The 24,895-nt window shown below is 45.0% G+C and overlaps 1 protein-coding gene across 1 annotated transcript; it reads left to right on the top strand.

Annotated features, from left to right (window-relative positions):
* Positions 1-13,864: 13,864 nt before the first annotated feature.
* LOC135389435 (uncharacterized) lies at positions 13,865-14,578 on the top strand. The gene has a single exon (XM_064619483.1). It carries the CDS (start codon positions 13,865-13,867, stop codon positions 14,576-14,578), a length of 714 nt encoding a protein of 237 aa, XP_064475553.1.
* The last annotated feature ends 10,317 nt before the right edge of the window (positions 14,579-24,895 follow it).

Genomic DNA, 24,895 nt, shown 5'->3' with positions numbered 1-24,895 from the left:
TTTCATATTTGTTTCTCTGGACAAGCAAGCACGGGCTTCCCGATTTTGATAAGAGTCTTTCAGATTTGACAGGACATTTGTGCACAAGGAAAACTTGGACTCTGTGTATTTTGCTACGAAGTGAACCGTACAAGACACAGGACAGCGTCACCCATTTCCACCAAGGCTATGTTTTTATAAAGTATATATACCTCTTGTCACTCACTAATTTGGCGACAAAGTTGCTTGAGTGGCAAAAAAAAACAATCGATCATGGCTGAGCTTGTAATATAGGCATATTAGCACATGTGTGCTACTTTTATTTTGTGGTCCACTCACTCTGTCCTTGATGTTCTTTCAGGCATAAACGGCTACACCGCTCAGCATCGGCCACTCATTGCTGTGTACGTTTCAGCGTCTCCCAGAGAGTGTGGGATGTTTTCTCTATGAGCAGTCTTAGAATTACTTACTGTCTTATGCGTTACAGGTAAGAATGCTAGGTAAATGGGAAGTATGGCCAAACGCTGGTATGCGTATGTGCCATAGGCAGAGACCGAAGATGCCTGTATTATGTGCAGAGACCGAAGATGCCTGCAGTGTGCCTCAGCGGCAGAACTTGGCCAGTGAATTCCAGAGGCGGGAAGACACAGAAAGGAACAATATAAAGAGACTGGTAGCCATTCATAAGGCGTGAAGGAGCGTGAGGATACAGTTGCGTCGATTCCATACAAGATGCCAACTAATTATATGGGAAGTAACATGGATGTTTTTTTTTTCTTGTTTACATAACTTGGCGATATTGTGATCACGATCTGTATGAACGGGAATGATCTGGATATAGCACCTTGTCACGTTTTTCATTATTTGTACTGCTCATGTGCCGGCAGGCATGTACGAATGCACATGTAAATAAAGTATACATAGAAATAAAGTATTTTGGGTGCACACTTGCGTCGTTGTGCTTATCTCATGATTAAAATTATGATAGTTTCATAGGCGTGCGATACCTATGGGGCCGGCATAGAGATCCTCCACAGGTCTCTCGAAGATCCGCATCGGCGGTCCTACGACGTCCATTTCGCATAATTTTCTCTTGATTAGCACGGTAGTACTAGCGTAGTTAAAACGTAGCCGGGAGCAAATGTGTGCGTTCGTGAGACGTACCCAGCATCCACTACCCGACGTTCGCTGGATGATGATGGGCGGTTAATGGTTCTGTGAGGCACAAAGTAAACAACTGACGAGTTTTAAAGTGCTTCAGTTTGAATCTATATATTTTTGGCAGTGCACGAGAGTGAAAGGGAATATACTTTTCCCCAGAAGCATGTATAGAAATGCGCAGGAGTGCCTCAAGTGAGGTATTCTCTCTATCCATGCATAATTTTATACATTGTGTTTCAAACTGGTGAACAGATTTATATTAACGCTATCTTATCTATCTGATTTATCTGACGTTATCTCAGAAAAAAGAAATTACTACAAAAGACGTCAATGGTTATCTGAAGATTGTGGCTCTACTAATACAATTAACAACCCGAATAATACATGTAGTGAAACCAATTTTACCAGTAGTGTAGTGAAACAAAAAGGAAAAACAGCATTTCACAACAGCAGTCATCCCTCATAGTCACATTCAACATAGTTTGGCAAATTGGTCACCAAAAACTCCTCATTTAGTGCAATGCATATACATGTACGTGCAAACACTTTAGGTAACCACACTCTTATTCACCGTAGCATACTACTTGGCCATGTTACTTGGCCTTGGGCATGTTAGGGAGTTATGTGTGTTCCGGACACTGTTGTATTCCAAAAGTGTCAGTGAACTTACTGAACATGATTGAGCATGCACATGGAGAAGGACGACACACACGGAGGCGTGAACTTATCGTTTCCTGACCCTCTTGGCGAACGCATATGCGAAGAACCTGGGCATATGACCCACCGTTCAGACAAACTGTCTTGTTGTTTGTCTTCTGACATTTAACAGAATCTGTAGTTGTATGGTACTTGAGCGCTTTGGCTATCATTCGCTTGCAAGCAGTGGATGATGAAGGCAATACTGCCGTTGCATTTTGGATATGTGAACGGTCTCAAGCTCACACGTTTCCCGAATGCCCGTACAAACCCAAATTTCATGGCATGTTCCAGCAAATGGTTCTGAAAGAGTTGCTTACCAGAATGAAAGTCAAATACTTGCACATTGCAGCGACCACTGAAATAGAGTACCGAGATGTTCAAAACTGAAAACACTTTTTTTACAATGTGACTCAAACAATAAAAATTGAAGGACATTGACGACTTGCCATAGAGAAGCTCCATTTCGTACGCAAACCTAAGGATGACCCTAGGAAAAAAAATAGCAGCCTGGATCCATGGTGGAACCAGTCTGGAAAAGCCATCCCAGGCTCGAACTGGGGTGGCCAAGGCTGTTTCCATGCTCGGTCAGTGCAGTTTGAATTTTCATTCTGAGACAATCCAACTTTTGTTCGAAAAGCAGGATGGTTCAGTGCTGGAGTGGAGCTGAAAATGGGATGTTCCAGCGGGTACAACGAATAGTGTGAGGTTCTTGTCCGTGAACACAACCTGGGCTTATATAAACTGCAAAAAAACCTCTCTAAATTAATTGCACAAGGTGTGCAAATAATTTATGCTCAAATATAATAAAATCACTAAATGGAATAATAAAAAATTAAATAGTACAATAAATAAAACAACAAAATAAAATAATAAAGTAAATCAATAAATAAAGACCGAAACATGTGCCAAGTTATACACACAACTCCACGTACCTGAGTAGGTTGTGAAAAATGATTGTGTAATACAATAGCTCTTGCTTTACCATGCAAAACTTCAGCTTTGGGAGTCAGCCAAACAGAAACTATAGCCATACTGCTATCATGGTCATATGTTACTGAGCGCCATCAGCATAAATTTAGAATATTTCTTGAACTTGGAAACGTCTGTTGTTGTGGTGGCGTTGGTTGACGTCTAAGATCTTAGACGCAATCTGATAAATTTGATGTTTCTCCCGGGCTTTCAACTCCTCTGACCGTATAAAATTGTGGACATCTTTGCATTTGTGTAGTGAGGTGCTTCATCATGCATTTTTTTCTGAACCCGTGCAGGAGCTCTATTACAACAAGGGTAAGCGGCGTGTGTAGGACAGTTGATCTCCAAGTCCCAAATGTAAACCAAGAGGTGGCAGTAGTGACCTGATATTTATCTAGTGGACTTGCTTTGTTGGACACTTAAATGAGTAAGTGCCACTGATAAGTGACCTTTGTGATTTTGCATATGCATGTACCTGACTTTGCATCAAATTGTGTGATATCACGTTATGTTCTTAGAGTGTTGTCACTGTTTCTGCATGTACACACTGAATATTTGTAGCATACCTGTTATCATACCCCTTATGAGGTATAAGTGTGGATCAGAAATTAATGAAGCAGCCCCGACAACACACTGTCATTCCAGGGATATTCTAAGAGCATCATGCATGGACGGGGGTGACATCCCCAGAAGGGTGAATCTGATCCCCAAATCATCCTCAACATGTCATTTTGGCACTAATATAGCGTCCTCACGGTATCCTCAGAGCATCCACAGCCGCTATGTGAGGACAACTTTAGAACAGCGCCAGAGCACTTCTAGGATGAAACATTCTTTCTATTTTTATTTTATTTTATGTGCTAACGCATTCCATGGTATCAACGTTTTTTTTATTGCACATGCGCAGAAAACAGTTGCATGCCGATTCCTTTCATATTGGTTAACTGCCGCAATAAAATCTGGCTGCTCGTTCCTAGCGCATTCCATAGCGGACAATAAGCGCAGCGGTTTAAAAAGGAAGTAGAGAGAAATATAAAAGACATAGAAAAACCCACCCCGAAAGGTACTAGAATTCTCTTCCGAAGCGAAAACAGATACTATATGTTGCTTGTTACGCGACCCTCCGTTAAATGCGACAGCCTTGCTCGCCTGCAACACAAAACGAACGGGGGAGTTGTTCACGTTTCTTTCGATTACGCAAAGAAAAAATACGCCAAGCGAGGAATCGATTGAAGTATCAGCTCTGAATCACTGCAAAGTATGTTTCTTACTCCTTCAGTTTTGAGACATTGAGGCAGGACTTTTGAAAGTCAGAAGCAGTGCGACAGAATCGTGCATTTCTGTCCTTTCCACGAGAAATGCTACATGTATTGTAGACAGCCATCCTATTCGGAGGGAGAGAAATTTACGCTGGACCACCCTTTGTTTCGGAAAAATGTCAATCCGGTCGGATCGACCTAAAAACAAAACAGATGTATTCAGGGAGTCTGAGCAGGTAAACTGAACAAAGTAATATTTCTTGTCCCGCTAGCTACCCACAGGGACAGGCACAGGACGTTCCTGAATGATTTCTCTACGGACAGTCCTTGAGTGTCATCCTAAGGATGTTCTGGGGATACACCTCGAAGGACGAGGACACGATGACACTGTGGGGACATCCTGAGGACCGTGTGTGTTCTTGGTGAGAGGGGTGTTTTCATTGTTTTGTCTACCTTCTTCATACACCTTCCTTTCTTGCTGTTAAACAAGTTTGCATAGAGAGTGTTTTCTTTTGCAGCAATTGTTGTGGTGAATCACCTCATCCCATCATCTTTCATGCAGAAGAAGTTGTTGCAACCAGACTGTCTCACCTTCTTGCAATAGATCTTAATTTATTGTTCATTGTCACTTGATAATTGTCTAGCATTTTTCAGTTTTTCTCTGCTTCCTCGTGCAACAGTTTATCTTGAATCAGTTGCTTCAACGTGAACGTGATCTGGTCTTCAGCAAGGGTACCCTATATACAGCGATATTCACTGAAAGCCTTTGGTGGACTCCATAAAGAGCTTGTTGGAGTCATTATGCTTCTGTTGATGATGCTAGTTGTTTGTTTCTTGCCAACTTTCCACATTACAGAATTTTTATTAAAAAGCGAGTAGAGCACGATAAATGCCATTTTTCTGGTTGAGTTTCATCACCAGGGGAACATCCGTTCAAAGAAAACAGAAGAAAAAGAAGAAAGAAAATAATGCAATTACATGATCACTAATTACCTGAAATTCATTACCTCTTTAATAAGGAGATCTCGTGCAAAAGCTAAATAACAGAAGGGGAGGTATTCGTCATCAAAAGCAATTTCATGTTTAAAAAGCAGTTATACGTGCACATGTGTAGAAATATCCATCGCTGAATTTTGCTATAGAAATGAGCCAAGAACTAAGCACTATTCTAGCGCAGAAACAGCGACATGAAATCCATGTGAGAGGGCCACGTGCTTTGGAGTGATGGAGCTGATCGTGTAGGAGCTAATCTCTTGGCCAGATATACTGCTGTTCGACCCAGATAACACAAAGGTCACATCATTTCTGCACTCGCAGAGTGTGTATATCTTGTTTTCGCTCATTTGCATAGCGAAATTTAGGGATGAATATTTTAAAACAGTTGTGCGTTCAAGGGTTTTTTTCAACATGGAATGTCTTTCAGCGAGGAACACATTCCTTTCTGTTACCTCAGTTTTATGCGAAATCCCGACCACGAGTATCCAGAAACATGTGAAGGACTTGGACGCGAGTTAGATGCTCCCCAATTAGTGTGGCGACACACTGGGGGATGCTGGTTATTGCGGAGGGTCCTAAGTGCTAATTAATTGCTAACTTGATGATATACAAGCCGCGTGTGTGTTTTCTGTGGTCACTACATACTACTGAGGTCTCCCTGCAATCATTTTTAGGGATCACGTTTATACACTAAAGTGTGCATTTTTTTTCTGACTACATAAATGTTGCAAATTCAAGCCATGTAATTGTTGAACGTGTTAACCTCGTGGTTACTCCTCTGTTTCTAAAGCATCTGATTTGCATGTCTGCTAGGTGACAAGAGGATTTTCAGCAAACCATCTCCACAGCAGCAACTAATTGATCATCTTTATAATGACAATGACGTGGGATGCGCCTCATCTAAGTTTACATGCCTCATTTGCCTCATAAGTATGCTGGTGGGCCCTGTGCCTTTTGCATGAAGTACTCCTTTTTCTCCTAGCCTAAACAGCATTTTTATTATTTCTTGTTTGCTAGTAAATGCATTTTGGAATATGGGAACTCTGCCTGCTAGGCATCCACTCTGTAAAAATACTTTCTTTAACCATGCCTTCGGCGAAGCATGATCTCTGTTATCCTTGGGCCAGGAATATCAAATCAAATCAAAGCATGCCTTACATACGTGCAGCCATCGCAGTTTAGAAAAGTCTCTGTCAGAGATAGCAGCGATGACAGGAGATTCACATTCATGACGAGATTCTACGGCAATATCAGTGATTGTGAACTTGATAAAAAAAACAATTGATCTTATTCTGTGGCACTCTTTTGTAGTTTGACCTAAGAGTTTTACTGTTTTCTTTGTAGGAAAATACATGCATGCAGCTTCTACAGCAAGTGAGCACATGTCAGGTTAGTACCGTGTACTCAGACTCGTATCGGTATGCCAATATTCGGCGTACAGCAGTGTGACGAAATTTCGTGCATTATCTTCCTTCTAGAATTTGAGAAGAAGGGCATCAGATCTTTGAACATGATAACACTTCGTCTTCATCAGCAGTCAGAACAACTAAGCATCGTAAATTCACATTTACAAAAGCCTCGGGATGTAAGTACATATGACGTCATCACAGAGCCCTGTAGTGATGTGGAGACTCTGCTTCCCTTTGACACAGGAATTCGTGAGTCGACTGGAAAGAGAGAGAAACTGGTGCGCGAGCTAGGCTGATAGGCATGCTTAATTATATATGGCAATGACAGTCGAACTGAGGAAGCTGTTTCAAACATTCGCATTTTGGCATGTAAGCGAATTGCTGCGTGGTGTCAAACTTCTCGCTTGCTAATTTTAACCCGCTGGTCTACAGTTTTGTAGTAGGAAAGCAGGTAAATGCCCCTGCAAGTACAGAATTGACCACACACATCCAATGTACATAGTGTGTGATGTTTGAGATAGTGTAACATGTAACATGTAATCAGTTATTAACACTTCACCTTAACATGGTAGCTGATGTGACTGTGAAATACATGCAAAGTGCTATTAGGCTACAAATATTTTGACGTCTCTTTCAAGTACTCTCTTCTAAAAGGACCCGTGGTTATAATGCTGAATGCCAGGATTTAGACCGAATTCCTTGTTGTCTAGTAAATAAGTGATTTATTTCAATAGTTATTGATTTATTAATTATTGTTGTTATTGTGCCCACCAAGAGAGAATTAGTAGAATCTTAAAAATGTATCCCACTATGTGATGAATGAAGGATGCTAGACCTAATTTCTAGATATATCAGTTGGTGTAACTTGATCTTTTAATTGGGGCAATGTGTGTTTCTTTACAGCTCCAGTACCTACTAACACTTGATGGCAACAACAATGGGTATACAACGAAACTGTTTTTGTACCAACTCATGACTGATGACGTTGCACTTCAGCTGAGCTGGAAAGGTGCACACAGAAAAAAAAACATTCAAAAGCTTGGAATGTGCAAGCATTATCTGCCATAAGTATGACCTTTGTAGTTCTTTTATGTAGTTAAAAATGAAGTAATTCTCCCATGCCACCTAGCTCATTCCAACGCCAGTTTTTAATTTCCTCTTTTTATATTTTGAGTCTTAAACATCAAACAGCATGGAGACCTGCAGCTATGGTAACCCTCATAGTAGAAGTTCACATCATAACACATTATTACACAGCGCACTATTGCACAGTAGGCAGAACTTTTACTGCCGCCTTCAGTGATCAGACAGTAGCGTGTACACCTCCAGATCCCAAGATCGCGGGTTCGAACCTTGCTGAGAAGAGTGGCAACTCGGTGGAAGGGTACAAGTTCTTCACACATTGCCATCAACGCCATCGGCATCGCCATGCCCATCGCCATCGCCATGGGCGTTGAATGTGGTGTGCTGTGTGTCGAGACATCAGCACACGATAAAGAACACTCAGTTCGATTTCATGCATGGTGTACCGTGCTTTTTTGTTGTTAAATTTTAATGTGAGCGTGAATATCATGAAGGGTAAGATAAAGCAAATAATCTCGCGATTCAATAAATAATATGAGGGTTCATATAAGCTCTTTGCCTTTACCTAGCGCGTGCTCAGACAGGATGTGATGATGTCATGTAGTAGCTCCATTGTGTCAGGTGTCTGTAGCAGTTACAGTGACCATTCTTGAACAAAAGAGAAGGCTCAGAAAATGCGAGGTCTGGTTCTTGCTGGGCATCTGTGTTGCTTTTCACTGGACGATGGTGTGAGTTTTCGTGGATTCTGTGATGAGTGGATTTAGAATGAGGACTGTTTTTGAACGAGTGGAGTGTGTATGTTTAGAAATAGTGTGATGCTCGAGAGAGCGTTTTCCTTTGTTCAAGTGTTTCTCTGAGGTTGCATTCCTTTCTTGTCTCACAGTCGAGCGATCTTTCCTAGCATTATAGTGCTCGTTCAACAATGCCCTCACGTGCTCAGGCCTGGTCTGTCATGATGCATGCTTTCCTTGTGTTGACGCATCTAGCTTTGTATTTTTGTCTTCTTTGACAAGAAAGATTCTTGTTGATCATTCTTGTTTTGATAATGATGATAGTGCTGCCACACCCCTGATCTGGACTGGGGTAGTGCATAGATAATTCTTAATAATTTTGTGATTAAATTAGTTGAGAAAGTAACCGCTCGGGGGCAGATGCGTGGCTTTTTAGTGGAGAAAAAATCATTAATATTCAGTTCTCTGCCTGGCTCTCAGATGGAACATACGTGCCGTCCTATGCTCCTCGATACCGTTGGTCCGATTTATTGTGTACCTAGACCTCATTTTTTATTGATGAATTCCCTTGTTAGGATATTTTGGTCTTTCTGGCTTTTTGTAGGTCTCACTTAGTCAGTGTGTGGGATAAAAATGCTTAATTGCTATGACCAGTTTTCATGCATGGTAATTTGTGCTTTTCTGAAGTAGTTTTTTGCTTTTTTTCTTGCGCAATCATTATAGTAGAAGAAAGGAAATAATGTTGGGAGAGTGATTCAATAACTTATAGGTATCCTGTCCTGTCCAACACAGCCAAATGCGTCCTTGAACCATGCAGGTGTATGCCACGGACAGGAAGCGACGACGTCATGCCGTGGCTCCATTCTTTCAGGTGGACCTTGTCCCTAGCAGTTGCGTTGGCCGTTAGTGAAAAAAAAACAGTGTCGCCTTTAGACTGTAGCAGCACTAATGCCATCGGATGATGGCACCTCAGTTTGAATGTGAGCGGGCAGAGCGCGATTAAAACCAGTTGTTCTCCACCAGTCACCGGGTACAGTTGTCAGTCCATTCCTGCGCCACATTTGGTGACCCGAACCTGGACATACGCAAAGCTTCGGTTGGTTTCATGGAACCTCTCTCGCCGCAAACTGTCCCCGTTGCTGGCGCACCACTGCCCGCAACTTCGACAGCGGACTCGGCCATTTCGGCCGCCGTCCCGCCACAGCTGCGACTCCCCCATTTCTGGCGACAGAACCCTCGGTCGTGGTTCCGGCAAGTGGAGGCACAATTTGCGCTTCGGCACCTACAGAGCCAACAGTAGAAGTACTTCCACGTCCTTGCAGGCCTTCCTCCAGAAATTGCGGCCGAGCTGGATGATGTCCTCGCCACAGTCTCGCTTACTGGGGCAAAACGACGTTCTTACGAGCGCCATTTTGGATCGCCTGGAAGTTTCTGAACGTGCCCGGTTTCAGCAGCTACTTTCTGAAGAAGATCTTGATGACCGTAAGCCTTCACAGCTGCTGCACCGGATGAAGTAGCTGCTCGGAGATCCCGCTAGTCAGAGCCAGCAGCCGCTCTTGCGGGAATTATTTCTTCAGCGTTTGCCGCAAGCAATGCGCATGGTTCTGGCAGGATTCGAAGACCTCAGCCTTGACAAGCTTGCTGCTCTGGCAGATCGGATCGCAGAGTATTCTGCGCCTGGGCATCCGCCAGTGGTGGCAGCGGCAACGCCAGCTCAGCCTTCACGCTTTGCTCGCATAGAAGAGAAGCTTCAAGAGCTAACGGACGCGTTCCACTTACTCTCTGCAAGTCACTGCAGACGTCATCGTCGCTCCACTTCTAGACCTCCACCAGCCAGTCGCCAATCGTCCACTCCTCCGCCTCCGCCGTCAGAAGATACTCGTTCCCATGCCACCCTTTGTTGGTACCACCACCGCTTTCGACATCGCGCCCAGAGCTGAACTTTGCCCGGTGCCTGGCAGGGAAACTCGCGGGCCGATCACTGATGGCGGCAGGCGATTCCGGGCCCAACCTCCAGCCGCCTTTCTGTTGTATGTGACCGCATTGCTGGATACCGCCTTCTGGTTGATACCGGGGCTGAGATCAGCGTGCTCCCAGCGTCTGCTGCACATCGTCGCCGTTCGCCCAGCGCCTTTAACCTTCAAGCTGCCAACGGTACCGCAATCAAAACGTACGGCCTACGCTCCTCGACGTTGGTCCTTGGCCTGAGGAGGACATTTCGGTGGGTCTTCACTCTTGTGGACATCTCGCAGCCTATTCTAGGCGCCGATTTCTTGGCTGCCTTCAACCTGTCCATTAACGTCCGCCATCGACGCCTCCTTGACAACACCACAACGCTTGAAGTGAAGGGCCTGTTTTCTCCAGAAGTACCAACTGGTATCCACGCGCTGCGTCCCCTTTCCGCATATGACGCGCTCTTGGACAAGTTTCAGGACATCACCAAGCCCTGCAACTTGAAGGCACCGGTTAAGCACGACGTGAGCCATCATATTCCTACTACCGGCCCTCCAATCTCCTCCCGCTTCCACCGCCTCCACGGTGACCGCCTGGCTATCGCCAAACGCGAGTTTGGCCACATGCTGGGCTTCGGTATCATTCGGCAATCGTCCAGCAGCTGGGCATCCCCGCTACATATGGTGCCGAAGAAGGACCCAGAAGATTGGAGGCCATGCGGCGACTATAGGGCCCTCAACGCCAGGACTATTCCAGACAGATACCCTCTACCTCACATTCACGATTTTACTGCCAGTCTTGCGGGCTGCACCGTCTTCGCGACCCTGGACTTGGTGAAAGCCTATCACCAGATTCCAGTGCACCCGCCTGACATACCTAAGACCAGGGTGTCGAACCGCAAAAAATACGGGTTCGGTTCGGGTTCGGGTTCGCGTTGTTTTGATTTCGTTCCGGTTCAGTTCCGGTTCGGCCACGCCAAAACTCGAACCGGTTCGCAAACCGGTTCGCAGCCCCGAACCGGTTCGCGAACCGGTTAAACGCTTCCGTTTTATATGTTCCATAAAACTGATTTTATCAGGAAATGCGTGGCTAATAGCTTACTGCGGTTGTCTGCATTGACGTCTCTAGCGGTGATGTAGCCCTTTAGCGAGAGAAATGAGAAATGGATGAACACTTATTGCAAATAGAGTCCACGCTGTTGAAGCGATGTAGTCCTGCTACTTTCTGTTTCCAAAATATCTTTTTTCACACGCACAGTGCCAGCAAGATACACTTAAAGGAAGCCTAATAAGATGAACAGCGTAACATAGACGACAGTACTTGCCGGCACACTGCCTTCGCAGCGTGAATCGATCTGAAACCGTACTGAAGCATGTCGAAAATACGCCTGCCAGCTGAGCTGTCCGAGCTCACACAACCACAACACAAAGGCAATGTGTCGCGACATAACTGCGCTACCAATAAGCAGAACCACATTTACTTTTCAAACCACGACCAATCAAACAGGCACCGTTCTGCGTACGCTCCTTCTCTACTTCTTATGTTTCTGACTTGTTTAATTTGCACTGCTCACATGTAAAGGGAAATCTTGGGCGCTTATTTGATCACATATTCGTCCTGTAGAGCTACATAACTGGCCTACTCCATTCGTAGGCGTGGCACCTCGTCTCTGAAGAGTAGACGCCGCAACGCGTGCGGGGCGCTAGCCGCGGCACTCACAAGGACAACTGTGCTTCAACATGTTAAAAAGACGCTGAAAGTATACTTACTATACGTCGTCGTCTGACTGCTAGGTGAAAATTTCGGAAATCCATGATATAGGCGCGTGATGATGATACCAATGCGTCTTCGTTCGGGGATAGAGAGGAACTCTTATGCTGACTTCTTTTATGTCCGAACCGTTTTGTTGCGAACTGGTTACCGCTATTATTTTTTACGGTTCTGCTCCGGTTCGGGTTCAACAGTGTCATGAAAATTTCGGTTCGGGTTTGGGTTCGGTTCCGGCAAAAATAACGGTTCGGGTACGGTTTTCGGTTCGGGTTCGGGTTCGGTTCGACACCCTGCCTAAGACGGCCGTCATAACACCCTTTCGGCTCTTTGAATTTGTCAAGATTCCTTTCTGGTTGCGCAATGCTGCCCAGAGCTTCCAACGCTTCATCAACAACGTCCTGCGAGGCTTGCCTTTTGTCTACGCCTATATTGACGACCTCCTCATTGCAAGCGCCTCGCAGGAGGAGCATATTGTGCATCTCCGGCATGTATTTGCATGTCTCCAAGGCCACGGCTTTGTCATTAACGTTAAGAAGTGCAGTTTCGGGCAGAGCGAAGCGAAGTTTCTGGGACACCATATCGATCAGCACGCCGTTCGTCCTCTCGAAACCAAACTGCAGGCCATTCGTGAACATCCCCGTCCGCAATCGGTACGGCAGTTGCGACAGTTCTTTGGCCTGCTGAATTTTCATCGGAGGTTCATCCCCGGATGCCCACGCATTGTCCAACCGCTCACGAACCCCCTCTGGGCGCCCAAGTCGGCGACCTCCCAGTTGTCCTGGACGCTGGAAGTTGAGGCCTCTTTTGTCGAAGCCAAAATCACCCTTGCCGATGCAACACTGCTCGTCCATCCAGTTCCTTCTGTCCCAACCCGCCTCATGGCTGATGCCTCTACCACGGTTGCTGGCGCCGTTCTACAGCAGTTCGTTGATGGCATGTGGCAGCCTCTTGTTTTTTTCTGCCGCCGCCTCAAGACCGCCGAGACCCACTACAGCACGCTTGGGCGCGAGCTTCTCGCTGTATACGCCGCCGTGCGGCACTTCTGCTATCACCTGGAAGGGCTTGACTTCCACATTCTGATCGATCACAAGCCGTTGCCATATGCATTCTCTGGCAACCACTCCGACTACTGTGAGCGTGAGATCTGTCAGCTTGCTTTTATCTCCCAGTTTCGCACCGACGTTCGCCATATCCCCGGCATTGACAACTCGGCAGCTGACGCTCTTTCACGCATCAATGCAGCTCCCTACTTCTCATCCCCAGTGAGTGTCCGTCACCTCTTCACCGCCCAGGCTCATGACGCTGAGCTGAAAGGTTACCTCGATGGCGAATCCTCCCTTGTCCTTCAAAAGGTACATCTCCCTGGTTGTGTCGACCCTCTTTTCTGTGACGTGTCCACTACGCATCCTCGCCCCTTTGTCCCCAAGCCGCTACGCCGCCGGATCTTTAGCGAGTACCACAGCCTCGCCCACATCGGCGAGCGCGCTACACAGAAGGCTATTGTACCCCGTTATGTCTGGCCAAATATCAACAAGGACATCCGCAGCTGGACCCGCTCCTATCTTGCTTGCCACCGGACCAGCGCGCACATCCAGACGCCACTCAAAGCGTTCCCCACGCATGAAGGCCGGTTCTGCCAGGTTTATTTGGACCTGGTTAGCCCACTTCCCTCTTCACTCGGCTGCCGGTATCTCTTCACCTGCGTGGACCGCTTTACGCGCTGGGCAGAGGCTGCACCCATCCCAGACGCGACGGCGGATACGGTCGGCCGCGCGTTTCTACTCGGTTGGAACGTCAGTTCACATCTCGCTCCTTCATGTCTCTTCTGAAAGCTATCAGAGCTAAGCATATGATGACGACGGCCTATCACCCCGCGGCGAACGGGATGGTGGAGCGGCTGCACCGCCAGCTAAAAGCCGCCCTCTGTTCCCAGCCTGAGCCCACTAACTGGGTTGACCATTTGCCATGGGTGCTCCTCGGCCTACGCTCTTCGCTAAAACAGGATCTCAACTGTAGCTCGGCGGAGTTAGTCTTCGGCTCCCCTTTGCGCTTGCCTGGAGACTTCCTCGATTCCAGCCCGAAGCCTCCCCCCACCGGTGACGACTTCGTAACGTGCCTCCGTCAGCATTTCCAGGCCGTCAAACCCGCCCTACCTCATCAGCCTTCCCATAGGAAGATTTTCGTGTACCCGGATTTCACCAATGCCTCTCACGCCTTCGTCCGGGTGGATCATGCCAAGCCACCCCTGACCCCTGCATATGCTGGCTCTTACAAGATACTGGCCCGCAGTGACAAGTCCATAACAGTCGACCTTAATGGGCGCCGCGAAACCATCTCCCTCGACAGGGTCAAGCCCGCTCATCTTGAGACACTCGTCACCCCTGTGCATCTCCCCGACCTTCCCTCCCACTGCAGGAAACCCTCAATGCCGACGCCCTGTCCCTCGGCGCAATGTTTCCTGGCATTCTCCCCTGGTCACCACCAGGGTCTAGTAAAACCAGTTGTTCTCCACCAGTCACCGGGCACGGTTGTCAGTCCATTCCCGCGCCACAAGACAATGGGATGACGTCACGACCAATGAGCGAGGCCAGCAGAGGGTGCAAGGATTCACTTCTCTCTTAACCTCTCACAGGTGCGTATGTGTTACTCTTCACTGGTGGTCGCCACAATTGGCTCTAAGAGCACGCACATGCGGTAGACAAATACCTGCTAACGGGGGCGGTGCGCGTCAATTCCTTGCTTGCTCTCGTCACGAGCAATCATGTGCTCGGTCGCTCTGCTGCCGCGGTGGAAAAGTTATTGTCTCCACGACAATTGTGATCGCGAGTGTTTGCTGTAGTTGAGAGCTGCAGCAGTTAGGCCTTTTTCCCGATGACGACGCATAACGCACCGCGATTAGGTCCGAGGAGTCGTCCCATTTCCCTGGTGCGCAGTGTTTTGTATGTGCTGTCGCATGTTAAGACTTCTTTAGCAGTGTCTCTCTAATTTTACCTGCTGCTTGCATTTTGTCATTGTCATCTTGTGTTAGCCGTTGATTTTAGTAGGGGCCTTGAGCACTCGTCTTAAGCATTTTCTCCATGCTGTCGCATGTTTACACTTGTTTAGTGATATCTTTCTTGTTGCCATTTTTAGCTGTCGATAGTATGTCGTCGTTTTATCTTTCACGCATGAATTAATCAAAATGGCAGAATGGCCTGTTGGTACATGAATGAATTAAAACCGGAGCACGGAACACGGACAAGAACACACAGACAACACTTGCTCCTATCTTATCTTCATGAGGGGGATGGTGGCACCATCTGGTGAGATGCCTTGCAACTATCTCGCCACCTCTCGTCGACATCAGCAACGACCGTGCCCAACGATGCCCAGCCGCCCGTACCAGAGTGGTTTCTCCAAGATGTCATCGTTGATTTTCAAATCAATTATTCCTCTCTGTATGCTCTCTTTCTATTCAGTTTTTTTTCTACAACCCGAGTGTTGCATAGAAAATCCACAGCAAGTTTTGCATTGACTCAGATTATGCACAATCTTAAAATGAGAAATTTTAAGGTAGTATAAAGTAATATAAAAGTGTGTGCCAAACTTGTCGTAGATTTTCTGTGGAGAACTTGGGTTGAATGAATACTACTAAAGACAAGATGAAAAGAACACATGACAGTCACTCTTAATGTTCTTTCATCCTGTGTTTTACCTCAAACCCAAAGCACTGTTTATGTTGTTGTAACACATCTTGTATGTTATCTTATAGATGCGTTATCAAAATACGCGGAAAGCAAGCCAACAGACCTAACACCAGAAACATGTACTGAAAAGGTTTAGCAGCACCTCGCTGTGTTTTTGAGGAACCTGTGCTGAAGCAAACATAACTAAGCTGGAGATAACTAAGCTCATGCCAGTTAGTGCAATTTTTGCATGACATATGTGCACCAAAAAATTTTATTATTTGAGAATGACTCTTCGTATTATGCATGTCTTTTGGGCTGTTTACCTGCTGACACAAGGCTGGAGCTTCTGAGATGGTCATGTACTTTATGAGCATCACGTGCAGTACTCACAAACCTTAACTGCAAGTGAACTTATAAGCAATTCTGATATGCATGTATGAGCACCAAGAGCGTTGCTCATAAGCTTCTACCCTCATATGCACAGTGCTCATAATGTCATATATTGCTTATGAGCATTGCTCATCTACTGTCTTTCTATGAGCAGTGCCCACAAGCTCGCATATGCCTATGTGAATGCTCATTCAATAAACACATAAAGAAATTTGTAAGCTTCCATATCAGAAATTTCTTATGTTTTTAAACAGGGTACGGCCACAAGCATTGTAACATACCAACAAACAACTAACAAAATGAATCACAACATCAAGATAATATTCAGCCGCACAGCACCAGGGCTGGGTCTCAAATACATTTCTCAATGTAAGCCTGCTTCGTTTGGATGATAGTATTATGTTGTACAGATAATTAACATTGCACAACAACGTAACACCACACTGCCTCGTCTCCGAGGAGGCTGGTTCGGGAATAAACGTCACAAATAGGAAACACACACTCAAACAATACAAGAGGCAAGTAGTACAATTAGGTGTCGAGGGAGACCGGGGTCCACTAGTAGGCGCGGTTTACTGACCCCTGGGCGGACTTCACTCGCGAATTTTTTCCCCGCGCGATGGGTGGCGCTCGCGCGCTTATCAGCACGTGGCCGGAGGGCTGCGCGTGCGCTTACCCTCGCACAATTTTATTATAAAATGTGTGAGACGCGAGCACCATGATTGCAATAGCTGAATTTTAATTTCAGTTAGAAAGTTCTGTTAGATGTAAGTAACTTCAAGCACAATAGGGAAGCTAAGTTCAATATACCAACATGACAAAATTCATCAGTTTCTTGTGAAGTAAATAGCTCATATGCAAGGAAATAATGAGAAACACGATCAACAGCTAGTACTAATGGAGAGTCAAACCCATGCATCATCCAACACGTAAACAAGAGAGACATGCAGGAAAATAATTGAAAAGCAATCTATCAAAACGATAAACATAACAAATTTAATACTGTGACTAGCACAGAGTTAACGCTGAACAACAGAGACACACTCTAAACGGTGCATCATCCAATCTGTAAAAAACAGATACATGCAGGAAAATAATTGTGACACAATCTATCAAAACAAGAAACATTCCAAATTTAATGCTGTGACTAGCGCAGAGCTAATGCTGAAGAACAGAGGAACACTCTACACAGTGCAAGTCCAACGTGCAAATAACAGACACATACAGGAAAATAATAGCGAAACAACCTATCAAAACAAGAAACATTAGAAATTTAATAACTTGAAATGGAAATAATATATCATTTGAACTATCATAAAATCATACTTGCGATCTAATGTAATCAAACACTATACAATTTTCATTCTACTCAGGCACTATAAACATTATCTTGACGGAGGTATCCAACACACAGAAAACATGCAGACACAATACAACCAAGCCAGCTATCTTTTGCTACTTGAGCCAGGTGGGGGTCACACGCTCTCTCTCTCCATACCAGGCCAAAGCGAAGAAACCGCTCATCATTTGTCAATCTATGGGAGTAGTAATGACTGGACTCGCATAGTGCACAATGCTCAACTGTCCTGAACACGATTTCATTAGCAATTAGAGCTAATTGGGACCCCCCACATTAATCAGCACCCTACAGGGAGCCACCACACTAATTGGGGAGCATCTAACTCGTGTCCAGACCAGCTGAGCGTTGTGCACTACGAGAGTCCATAAAAAATAAAAAATAGGTAGAAAATAAAATAGATAAAAAAATTTATTCGAAAATCGACGATGCCACGGCAAAGAAACCACTCCGCAACACCCGAGTGACCAGCGCCCGCCATGTTGGTAGTTGGCACACAGCAGTTGCAGAGATCGATGACAGGTGGCCGCTTGGTTGCAAGGCATCACACCAGATGGCGCCACCATCGTAGCTCTATGCGAGAAAGACAGAACAAGACACTAGCGGCAGGTAAAAATGGCAACACTGCTGAACACGTCTAGGTATGCGAGAGAAAAGGTCTAACCACTACTGCTAAACAGCACACAGGAAACAGACCACATCGGGGAAAAGGCAATCGAATAGGCCTAACCACAGCGTCACAACACTACGCGGCTAACACAAGGCGGGAACCACTAGCCACACGACGGTAAACGTGCATCAACAGACTTGGTACGGGACACCGCTAAACAAGTCTAAAGATGCACGTACAGCGACAAAAGGCTTAACACGAGCACGGTAAAACAATGCACAAACATCGGTGAACGCCCTTTTTCCCCTGCGACTGCTCATCAGCCAGGCAGAAACTGAGCGACCGCGGGGACTGCGGAGCAACCGAGCGCACGTCTGCTCTTCGCGACACCCAGCCAGAAACTGACTGCGCCCTTAGTGCCCTGACTGCGCCCACGCTCTTAGCGCCGTCTGCGGCGACCACCTGCGAGAGGCTAATAGAGAAGAGCATTCCTGCGCCCCCTGCTGGCCGTTCTCATTGGTCGTGACGTCATCCTATTGTCTCAAGGCTACACTGTTTTTTTCCACTAATGCTCCTTTGGACAAGGTCAATCTACAACGAAGCGATGGCATGACGTCATCATGCACCTGCGCGGCTCAAGGACGCGTACGCTCTAGACAGCAGACCTATTTTATTGAATCACTATCCCACGATTATTTCCTTTATTCTTCTATAACGATTGCATAGGAAACTATTGCAGAACAGCAGCATGCATGAAAACTAATCGTAGGAATTCCAAAGTCTTGTTAAATGAGACTTGCAAAAGAACAAAATATCCTAACACATAACTCCATCAATGGCTAATAAGAGGACTAGGCACTCAACAAATCAACACAGAGTACGAGTAACAAGGAGCGCAGAACGATGTGTCTACTCCATCCGACAGCCAGGCATGGAACTGAAGCGTAATGCTTTTTCTCCTCTATAAAGTCATGCATCTGTCCCTCTTCCGGTTGATTTCGGAAGTAATTTAACCATAACATTATTAAGAATAGTGCTATTCTCATTCAGGGCATCACTATCGACATCGTCAAGACAAGAATGTTCCTTGTCAAAAAAAAAAAAAAGAAACAAAGCATCAACAAAGGAAAGCATGCATGTCGGGGCATGTCAGGACACGTCAGGACAAATCGTACGACTGCTGGGCAACAGAGGAAAACAAACACAAAGACACTTGAACAGAGTGAAAAAGACACTCAGCATCATTTTTCACGTTCACAGCATTCCCTCATTGTAAATCCATTCCACCACAATCCATTCCACCAATCCATTCACAAAATCCACCTGCATCGTCGTGCACCATTCACCAGTGACGAACCACACATCTGCACCCCACCAGAGGCAGATAGAACCCTACCTAAGCTACGCTCTTCCACTGACGGCCAACACAATTTCCAGGAGCAAAATTAGCATGTCCACACCCGTCAGTGTCCAAGAGAGAAGTGAATCCTTGCGCCCCCTGCAGGCCGTTCTGATTGGTTGTGACGTCATCCTATTGTCTCAGGGCTACACTGTTTTTTTCCACTAATGCTCCTCTAGACAAGGTCATCCTGAAACAATATTCTCGCGGTATGACGTCATCATGCAGGTGCGTGGCTCAGGGACGCCTACGCTCTAGACAGGGGACCTGTTATTTATTGAATCACTATCCCAAGATTATTTCCTTTATTCTACTATAATGATTGCATAGGGAACTATTGCAGAAAAACACCATACATGAGAGGAGATTGTAGGAATTAAGCATTTCATTCCCAAAGTCTTACTCTACAGGAAAAAAACAAAATAGTGGTTCAGCAAGACATGTCCATCCCATCTGAGAGCCAGGCTGCTAACTGAATAATGACGCTTTGTTCCTCCTGAATAAAGTCACACACCTGTCCCCCTCGCGGTTACTCTCTGAACTAAATGAATCGCAAAATTATTAAGAATTGTTCTAGCACTATTCCCATTCAGGGCAGCACTATCGACATCGTCAAGAATGTTTTTTTTCAAAAAGAAAAAAAAAACTACATGTAGAAGGAAAGCATGTCAGAACAGGCCCAGGCATGTCAGCTCATGTTTATCAGACAACAAGGGGGAAAAAAGCAAAAAGAAACACCTGAACAAAGAAGAAGAAAACCAGCATCAAACTATTTCTAAGCACACGCACTCCTCTTATTCAGAAACAGTGCTCATCATAAATCCGTCCAGGGCAGTACACACCATTTTTCTATTGCTACACGTTTTTCCAGTAACGGTCAATGCATTGCTACAGACTGCGTGACGTCATCGCATCCTGTCTGAAGAAGACAGCGGCAAAGACAAAGGCTCCTATTATTTATTGAATCGCAAGAGTATTTCCTTTGTCCTACTCTTAATTATATTCATTCTTACATTAAAATTCAACAAACAGCACCGTGCATGTTAAGGATTTTCACCCCCAAAGGCACATCGTGGTCATTAGAATCACATCACCAGTAAACTACCACTACTCTTTTACAATAATAAGTGAGACCACTCAACATCATCACCAGGCTTATGTAATACATGACCCGTTCTATGCCCATACATTCGTTGTCTGAGGCTACACCTGCGAGCAAAAAGGCCCGAAAGCCTGGGGGCAAAGTTCTATTCGCGCTCGACGGAGGAGTAGACAGAACGCCTTTACGGGAACATGTTGGCATTCCTATACTATATTAATGATTATTGCATTGCAGTTTAGAAAGACTATCACAAAAAGTCCGTACTACGCTCAACTATAATTTAGGATTATTATGCATGCAAATGATTATTGCATTGCAGTTTAGAAAAGCTACTACAAAACTAAAATTTTAGGAGCCTATTAAAATTCTACTTTCTATGGAAACTATAATTGCCCTATTACTTGGATCGTTCTTAATGAAGCGCTCCAATTTTTTCTCTCTACCTATTTTCAGCCTTGTCATGCAGTGAAGCAGACTCACATCCAAAATAATTAATTTACACTGAGGGTGCCGTGCTTCAGGAATTCCTATCCTGCGCTCAGATGCCAGCATTTCTCCACGGATACCTATAACAGCGTACTTCTTCAACATAACGAGCTCCTAACAACATCTAACAAACAAGCCGAGAAACCCACTTCTCAGCTGTACCATGCGACTTTCTTCTGCGCAAAAGCAGTGATTTCAGGAAAGAGCAGCAAAAATTGCGCGCACTTGTGCTTGTCTTCAAAAACAGAAGCATATACTAATAAACCAAGAAAAAGACACCCATTTCTGCTATCAGACAATTATTGCATAATACTACATGCACAGCCGCATTGCCCTTGCGTAAAGAAAGCACAGGACAAGGGCACACAAATTCCTTTAAGCGAGCAGGGAAAAGGCTTAAGAGCTCAGGAATAATTGTAGAGTCACCACACATCGCTACGCGGCTAACACAAGATAACAACAAGATAATAGCGGCGGGTAAAATTGCAACACTGCTAAACAAGCCCCAACATGCCATGATGACGTCACAAACCAGGAAAAAGCATGCACACACAGCCATCAGCTCAGGAATGCACAAGGAGAGGTGCTATATTGTAATTTCTCCTCCACGCTCACATACCAGCATTTCTGCGCAAATACTCATAACTACATACAGCTTACTCCATCAGCATATCAAGTAAAGTGAGTTCTGCCACTCAACATATAACAAAAAACAAACAAATTCCGTTCCCATGAACTCTCCTCTGCCGAGCGGCTTTCTCCTGCTCTACCTGGATGCTGACTTTTTCCCCTCACCTATATTCTAAGTAAAAGCAGTGAAAGAAGAAAAGAACCGCGAAAAATTACATGCCTTTCTGTCCCGATAGCTGTAACTGCAAGAAACCGTAGCGCACGCTAATAAACCGAGAAAAAGACACCCATTTCTGCCACCAGATAATTCTTGCATAGTTCCACATACACAGTCGCATTGCCCTTGCGTAAAGAAAGCACAGGACAGGGATACACAAATTTCCTTAAGTGAGCAGGGAAAAGGCTTAAGTCGAACAGCTCAGGAATAATCGGAGAGTCACCGCTTATCGCTATACGCGGCTAGCACAACATGACAGCAACAAGATATTAGCGAAGGGTAAAAATTGCAACACCACTGAACAAGTTCAGACATGCGACATCGCATACAAAATACTGCTCATCGGGGAAAACGCCTAAGCCTGCGACAGAAAATCATAGAGCATACACAACTTCATTTTTCTATTTCGCGTAAACAAAACGCGGTTTGCTCGGAAAACGACGTACAAAGTTCCTTAGGGAGCAGAGAAATATAGGAATTTCTACTCCGTGCTCATATACCAGCATTTCTGCTCAAAAACCCATGACTCCAAAATTAAGCACTGCTTACTTCATCAAGATATCGAAGACCCAACAAAATCAAACAAAGAAACAACCCCACTTCCACTGATAGAACACTATTCAGCTATTACCAGGAGGCTTTCTTCTGCGTAGAAGTAGAGAAAATAAGAAAAGAGCAGCGAAAATTACAGGCACTTTTGCTCGCATAGTTATAAGAGGAAAGAATAAAATAACGAGGCACACGCTACAAAGACACCCATTTCTGCTATCAGATAATTATTGCTTAATGCTAAATACTCATTTTCATTGTCCCTGCGTGAAGAAAGCACAGGAAAAGGACACACAATTGATTAAGCGAGCAGGGAAAGTAACTTCTACTCGGACAGCTTAATACCATAAAGTCTGAATTTTTGCAAAGAAGACAAAGCTTGAACAGCGCCACGAACGTGACAGATACATATTAGCAAACCAACAATAGCAGGACCGACGTCAGGCACTCATAAAATACCCCGTCCAAAACAAAGACTCACCAGGTTCGCGAGGCAATTCCATTAAAAACGTTCGTCCAATCCAACAGATAGCAATGCAAACGCTTCTACCCTTATTTTTTTAAGCCACTATTTCACGCAATAGTACATAAATGTATCACTCGTGTCCCACGAAAAGGCAAACAGATAGCACTTACTTGTCAAGTGGGGTCCCAGCGCGTGCATTTTCACATTCTCACACTCACAAGCACAAAGTGTATTTTCACAACCACATAAATCCATATTATTCCTCAGGTCAATAATGATCTTACCATCGTCAAAAGACGGCACAGACATTTATGCGTACGCAAAGGTCTTCGTTCCGGATGTAATAGGATATCGTCACCCGGCCGGCGCTAGCCAAAAAAAGAAAGGAATGCATGTTCGCTACGAAGAAAACGCTGGCGTGCTTCTGCGCAACGATCATTATACAGGAGTGAATTCACTTTCGTTTTTCCTTTTATTTCCTTACACCCATATATTTTGCAAGAATGCTATATAGCAGAACGGGTAAATGTGAGCATCATTCGCTACATACTGTAGCTCTCATCATTTTTAAACCAAACCACTTAACATGTGTCCATAGGTCTTCACTAAATAGGTGAGCCGATAATGACTCAAAATCAAATCAAATCAAATAATCATTCCAGCATCGCTGGCTGCAAGCTTGGGTACCCAACAGAGCAGCGCGCTCCCATCAACACGCCTTGGGCTGACCTTACACACCAGAAGCCTTTTCTGAATACATTCTGCTGGCGCTGGAATAAAAGATTTATCGCGAGGCTACTACGATGTCAGCTAAATGGTTTGGTTTGAAAATGATGAGAGCTGCAGTGTGTAGCGAATGATGTTCACATTTACTCGTTCTGCTCTATAGCATTGTTGCAAAATATATGGGTGCAAGGAAATAAAAGGAAAAACGAAAGTGAATTCACTCCTGTATAATGATCGTTGCGCAGAAGCACGTCACCGTTTTCTTCGTAGCGAACATGCATTCCTTTGAAAAAACGGCTAGGAAGCAAGCGAGCTGGTGAAGATGATGCATAATGTAAAACCCCGAGACTAGGGAACACGAAAGGACAGGCACAAACACGAAGTCTCAAACACATACAAGAATTATATACAACCAGAGGGAAGGGAACAACCCGTTGGGGACAAAAAGGGTCACTTCGGGGGAACAGGAAGTCTGCTCAAGGCCGGACCGAGGATTACGGATGGGTTGCTGACACAGTTCCCACAAGAGGTTATGCACCCAGTTAACCATATATGTCCCTGGGATGACTGCAAGACATCCTTACCAGGATATGTGGACTACCTGTGGACGTCCACAATCCTCCCGATGATGTCAGAGTGGACATCCCATGGATGTTAAAACGAGCATCCATATCATGTCACTGGGATGTCTTTCATAGACATGATCTGGTACCTTGTTGGGACGTTTTTTATGTTATGCTATGTGTATGTACTTTGAGCAATATGATGATGCAAATATGTGGTTCAGCTTCTACGTTTATTGGTGCACTGACTGAGTACAGTAAGACAGCTTTTCATAAAAATACTCTCGACTAGAATGAATGAAAAGTAAGATAGGAATAAACTACAGTAGTACCACAGCAGCGAGGGGCTTATACATATGCTGGGTTTATAAGCATTTTTTGCAGAATGAAGACAAAAATATGCAGGTTGTGTAGAGAACAAGGTTAAGCTACATTGCACTACATAGCATGCAACCAGAGTAGCAGAGGCACTGCCCTGGTAACACACGTTTATGGGTGTGTTCCCTATTTACGAGTGATATCAGGTTTGATGTGATTGGGGACACTGTCTTGATGCTCATGTTAACACGTGGAGCTGCTCTGATACTAATATTACCGCTGTTCAGGCTCATGTTAAGTTAACATGAGCCTGAACAGCTGTGTTCAGTTGACATTTAACTCTGTTAACATTGTTAACACTGGAACCTCTCAGATGATGATGCTAACATGAGGGCTGCCTTA

This window comes from Ornithodoros turicata, chromosome 3 (genome assembly GCF_037126465.1).
Source record: "Ornithodoros turicata isolate Travis chromosome 3, ASM3712646v1, whole genome shotgun sequence".
Classification (NCBI taxonomy): Eukaryota; Metazoa; Arthropoda; class Arachnida; order Ixodida; family Argasidae; genus Ornithodoros; species Ornithodoros turicata.
Note: the sequence above shows the minus strand (reverse complement) of the source record. Positions and strands in the feature narration are given on the sequence as shown.

What these genes read in the sequence shown, in the direction of transcription:
- LOC135389435 (XM_064619483.1), top strand. Translation starts at nt 13,865, where the DNA reads ATGACGACGGCCTATCACCCCGCGGCGAACGGGATGGTGGAGCGGCTG.